We start from the raw sequence: 5,663 nt of genomic DNA, 5'->3' as shown, positions 1-5,663 counted from the left end.
CCCTTCCTCACTCCACATCCACCTCTTCCCAGATCTCTCCCCAAATCCTGCCACTACTGCAGCACTTGCTGAGGCAGAGATGCCTGCAGTGATGCAGCAGCCATGTGGTTCACGTAGCAATGATGGTAACAAACACAGCACAGATCAGCAAGTAACCAAGTTTTGATTTCTGAAAACAGGAGGGCAAGGAAAAATAGCATGAGTGATCCGATGATTAAGCTTAAGTTCCTTCTTGAAAACAAAAAGTACTTTTGTAACATGTGTAAAGGTAGTCTATACTCTACTGTACCAAATGCAGGAATCTCAGCATTCACTCGATCAGTTTCAGATAAGAGGCCATTAGGATATCGGTATTTCAGTATAGAAGCTATTCCATTTTCAAGGCCTGGTATGTGCTGTCACTGTCTCAAAAACTGGCAGATTAATAAGCTACGACAACTACAGCTGCATTATGAAGTCTTTATGCAAAATATTGGAAGAAAATGCCAAAGGCGGATTTATTTTCACTTGTCAGTTAAAATTCAGTTGTGCTTTAATAACTGAAAACCAGAAATTGTGTAAAGTCAGATGATGAAAAAAGTGAATAGAAAAGAGAATCAGCCATACAAGAACAAGGGAGGAAAAAACCCGATAAGATTAAGAATAGCATTTAAATATAAAAATTTATTTAGGTGAAGTCACAAACAGTTTGATATCAATTTACAAACACTTTATGTTATGCATATTATTGGAAATATTGAGAAAAGGAGAGGCGATAATGGCAGCTATTTTCCTGAAACAACTAAAGGCAATCCTTTACCATCATGTGCATTACTGGATCATAGTATTACCTTGACCACACCCCTTAGTATGTGAGGTAAAAGGAGAAGAAAACAAAACACTGAGATGCAGAATGAAAACTGTAAATCAGTGAAAAAGATTTTCTTGAACACCAGACTACAAAGGTCTAGTCTGATGGTCAGGATTAAGTATTCTACTAGAATAAAAACAGAATTATAACTTAGGTCAATCATTATAATTGATGAAGAATTTTGTAATGCACAATTGGGCTATCTGGCAATGACAGCAATGGTTAATGCAGAACAATGGAGAGGATACTGAGCCTCACAGAATAATTCTGTTAACAACCTGAGTTATTATCCCGAGTGTATGATGCTTTGTTGAGTCAAATACACATTTATGTTGCAGATACTCTCAATGAAATGGCAAAAGTAACAGCTATAACAACACAAGTTATGATTTATTTGTTTTAAACAAATATAATACACAGGGTTTTGAAGTGTCCGGTTGTGATCTGCAAAGATCCAGGATTGCACACAAGTTTGGTCAAATGAGAAGGTTTAATCTGTGCATTAAACTGACTTTTACTTTCAAAGTAGTATTTTAGGGCAGGATTCTCCTCCGGGAGAGTGTTCCTGACCTCATTCAACCAGTGTTCAATTTATTCACCTTCCTGAATCTCTGCCCTCTTTGGATAGTCTGTGACAAGTGTTGCGCTGCAGGAATTCCTGTTTTCCAGCAAACTGGCTTGCTCTGCAGGTTTGTAGTCCATTGTTACAATTGCTGATTGGGCAAAATGAATTTCCTACGTCTTCTCTAGCACAGCTTGCAACGCAACAGAAGCAGAGGTAAAAGAATGCACTAGAATACCAGAGCTCCACTTAAACACCAACGGAGTCAGGCTGTTGGCACCAATAAGAAATTCTGTATTTAACAAATCTGCAAATATTTAAGATCCAAAGTTATTCAGTTTTATAAATTAACTCACCCACTTAGTCTGACTCCCATCCCAACTGGTCTTCTGTTTTCATGAAGCCTGGGGAAAAAAAGAGAATTGTCTGAAGTTATACAGACATAAATTTGCAGGAATGAATCTCAGCTATCCTACACACGCGCCAATTATTGCACTCAAACTAAAACTAGGATTTCTGCTCTTTCCATGTAAAGCTAAGTTACAGCTCTTCACCAGTGCCTTAGAAAGGTCAGCTATGTTCAGACACAACACTTTGTATACTTTGACTTCATTTTTACTGTTTAATCATTTGTGGAAATGTAGAATTAGAGACGCAGGCACTAAACTAAATTATGCTGAAATTCAAAGAGTCTTGGACTAAAAGGGGGAAGGAAATCCAGTCAGGCTGCCTAACACTATCCCTCTAAAGTACAAAACCAAAATCAGATCAAATCAACAATCTGGGGGAAAAGCTTTTATAAAACACCTCCTCGTCCTCTTGACAGTATGTGGAAAAGCTTAGGTTTTGTCCAAAGTCTTAAGCCCATAAAAGGCCATTCTCTCCCATTTTAATTCTCCAGCTCTTTTGCCCAAGTGTGACATCACATCTTACTTTCCTGAAGCAGCTTTAACAACATAAACAGAGCTTGCAAAGAGCTGGGGAGATATGGGGAAATGCACAGGTCACCTCCAAGAAAATAATTCCTTGCTGCGACCTTGCCAATGATAAACTCATGCTTTATCCTAAGTCTCATCTACATCTGACAGCTGCTCAATCCATTACTTTGTTTAAGGACATTTTTAACAGTTATAAGAGACTACATGCTAACTATTAAAAACTACTCTAATAACAGAAAGGTGGCAGAAACCACAACAATTAATTGCACAAGTTTTACTTTTTCATTGTGCTGCTAAAGTACTACTCATTTCACAAACAATAAACTTCTGGTATTTTGTAACAGTTAAAATAAACATGTTTATTTTTTTTTTCTTTACACAGGTTCTGGGGGAAGAAAATACATCAATGCCACTGATAAAAATCATCTAGGAAATTTCCATGAAATCAGAGGGGACTGAGACCCCTGGTGCCTCAGCAGACAACTGAGCAAAGCTCAGCAATGACAGACCAGCTGCTGTGGAAGAAGTTACAAGAGCGGTTAACATGACAAGCTGAAGGTCCGTTCTCAGATGAGATGAAAGCTATAAGCCATTGCCCATGTGGTGCTCACATAAGATCTGTAGCAAAACAAGAACTGAGCTGTTCACCTTGAGAATGGAGAAATGTAAACAGACATATCAGAAAAAAGTTGCAGAACACAGAGCATCAACCACAGAAGGCACAAGGCCAAAAGGCCTGGGTTTGTCTTACTGCACAGTGTTTGCTCTCTTTCTTTGTCACAGGTTGGCCTAGAGAAGTTACTTTTGATAGGCAAGACTTGGTGTGGTATACCAAGCACTTTCAGATGCCTTGAAAAGGGGTCAGGCTAACATGAGTCAAAGAACTTAGCCTCTCTGTGCTGACAATCTCAGGGAAGCACAGCATCTGATAAATTAGCAAAATTTCTTCTGGAAGGCAAAGGTTCTTTCTACAGTCGTAAAAAAAATTGGTTAGAAACAAACATAGCTAATATAACAGAATCTCTCTGTCACCATTCAGCTGGCATGAAACTCAACATTCAACATTTTCTGTGCTGGGGATTTGGCTGACTGCAGTCACCAGTGTAAGAGAAACAGCACAACCCCTAACATGGACAGGCATCCCTTTGTAGCTGTGGAGCTTAGCATCACGCCTCAGGCAGGACAAAGGGTAGACCTGCCTACATCCACCACAGGTTGTACCAATTCACAGCGATGTCCATACTGAAAGCAAAACAAGTACACAAAAGCCTCCCTACTTCTCCTAATCACACTCATCATCTTTTCCCACAGAATAGGCCCTAACTTGTGGATTAAACCTAGTGAGCCCCCAAACAGGTTTAATGTTCAAATCACAGTGAATCTGCACACTGTGGTCATTTTCATAGAAGTTTATCTTTATTCATATCAATTTTTTGCCATCCCACACTGCCTGCAACTGCCCACATGCTCCCATAGTAACAAGAGAGTCTGTACTCCCTGCCTTGCATACAGATAACTGTATTGCTGAGAAAGTTGATTTTTAAAAGACAAATCAGAGGAAAAGAACAAAACCACAGAACATCTTTCTTCTCAAGTCTTCAGGAAAATGCAAAAAGTATACCAGAAGAAGGAATTAGTGGGGGTTCCTATTTTCTGGTGGCCGGAGCAATAAATGCTCTAACATTTGCTCAGAGCATCCATCCGTGTGCACACCTCTCACAGTGGCCAGCTGAGCACCCACGATATCGTGTCCCTACGGTCAGCACGAGCCAAGGGTCAGTGCCATGAGTCGAGAGCTGCCGACCAAGACAAGGGCCCCCAACTGCCCCTTTCTCCTCTTCCCGTCCGAGAGAGCACCATGCCCAGCCAGCGGAGCAGAGAAACACGCGGCCATCGGCCCATCACACCTGGCTTTTCTCCTCCTGCTTGGGGCTGTGGCCCGGCGGTGGCGGCTGGGCCGCCGAGGCCTGTGTCTCGGCGCTCCCAGCACGCGGGCGCCTGGGGACAAGCGACTTGAGGGGTGCCATCCACTTCATCCACAGGTCCAAGTCGACGTCGCCCCAGGGCAGTGAGGGGTTCTTGGCCGCCCGCCTCCTGAAGTCCTCATCGTAGTTCATCCAGGAGGTGCCCCCGTAGGTGGCGTGCAGCTTGCGGATGGTGTCCAGGTACTTGAACATGGCTCCGCAGCGCGCCGGGTGCTTCTCGCACAGCACGCTGGCGTACACCAGGAAGGCCGAGACCCACTGGTCCAGCGTGTCCCCCGGGCGCGGGCCGTGCTCGGGGGCCAGCTCTGTGTGGAGCAAGGAAAAGAGGTCAATGAACTCCCCCCGCCAGATCCGCTCCTTGGTGGCCTTGGCCAGCTTGTAGCCCAGCGGCCGCCGCAGCCCCACGTAGGGGGTGGCCGCCGCCTCGGCCTCGCCTTGCCCCGCCGCCGGAGCCGGAGCCGGAGCGGGGGCCGGAGCCGGGGCCGGGGCCGGGGCCGGAGCCGGAGCCGGAGCCGGGGCAGGGGCCGGAGCCTGAGCCGGAGCCGGGGCCGGGGCCCCGGCCGCGCCGCTCGCCGCTGCCGCCTCGGCGCAGGGGCTGGCGGCCGCCGCCGCCGCCCCCAGCGCGGCCTGCCGCTCCAGCCAGCGCGGGTTCACGTAGACGGTCCGCAGGCGCGGCGCGGCCCCGGCCGCCGCCGCCGCCGCCCGCGCCGAACCGTCGGCGCCGGGCTGAAGGCGCAGCACCGCCAGGGCGGCGGGCGCGCCGGCGGGCAGGTCGCTGCCGTCCCGCCGAGGGGCCGGCTGGGCCGCCGCCGGCACCTGCAGCAGCGAGGGCGCCGCCCAGGGCGGGGAGCCGCCCCTAGGCCCGGCCGCCGCCGCCAGCGCCTCTAGGCCCGGGAGGCCGAGTCGCGAGCCGGGCGCCACCGCGCCGAGCACCCATCGGGTCTCGGCGATCCCGGCGCGGTCCCGGGGGCTCCGCGACCTCCCCTCCTCGCGGCGCCCTGCGAGCGCCGTCCCCAGCGTCAGCGGGGCCGCGGCTCCGGCCCGGCGGCGGCGGCGGCTCCGCCGCCTCCCACGTGGCATCGGCACGGCGGCTCCGGGCGGCGCGCGCGGCGGGGGGCGGGGCCCCGAGGGGGCGGGGCCAGAGCCCGAAACCCCGCCCCCGCCCGGCCCCGGCCCCGCCCCCCGCGGGCCGGCGATCCCGGGACGTTCACGGAGTCGGCTGTGCGGCACTGAAACGCCGGGATGGGAGCACGGAGAGTGTAACTCTCTCCCTCTCTCAAAAAATAACTCCCAGTACCGCTGGGGGCTGTTTATATATATTTACGAGT

The 5,663-nt window shown here is 49.5% G+C and overlaps 1 protein-coding gene across 1 annotated transcript; it reads right to left on the bottom strand.

The window, feature by feature from the left end:
- Positions 1–643: 643 nt before the first annotated feature.
- Positions 644–5,415, bottom strand: LOC136375180 (skin secretory protein xP2-like). Its single transcript, XM_066340547.1, has 3 exons — positions 4,258–5,415; positions 1,769–1,816; positions 644–1,682 (listed from the first exon to the last, which is right to left on the bottom strand). Exons 1-2 carry the CDS (start codon positions 5,413–5,415, stop codon positions 1,808–1,810), a joined length of 1,167 nt encoding a protein of 388 aa, XP_066196644.1. The 3' UTR covers positions 644–1,682; positions 1,769–1,807.
- Between the last annotated feature and the right edge of the window lie 248 nt (positions 5,416–5,663).

Source organism: Sylvia atricapilla, chromosome 2 (assembly GCF_009819655.1).
Source record: "Sylvia atricapilla isolate bSylAtr1 chromosome 2, bSylAtr1.pri, whole genome shotgun sequence".
Classification (NCBI taxonomy): Eukaryota; Metazoa; Chordata; class Aves; order Passeriformes; family Sylviidae; genus Sylvia; species Sylvia atricapilla.
Note: the sequence above shows the minus strand (reverse complement) of the source record. Positions and strands in the feature narration are given on the sequence as shown.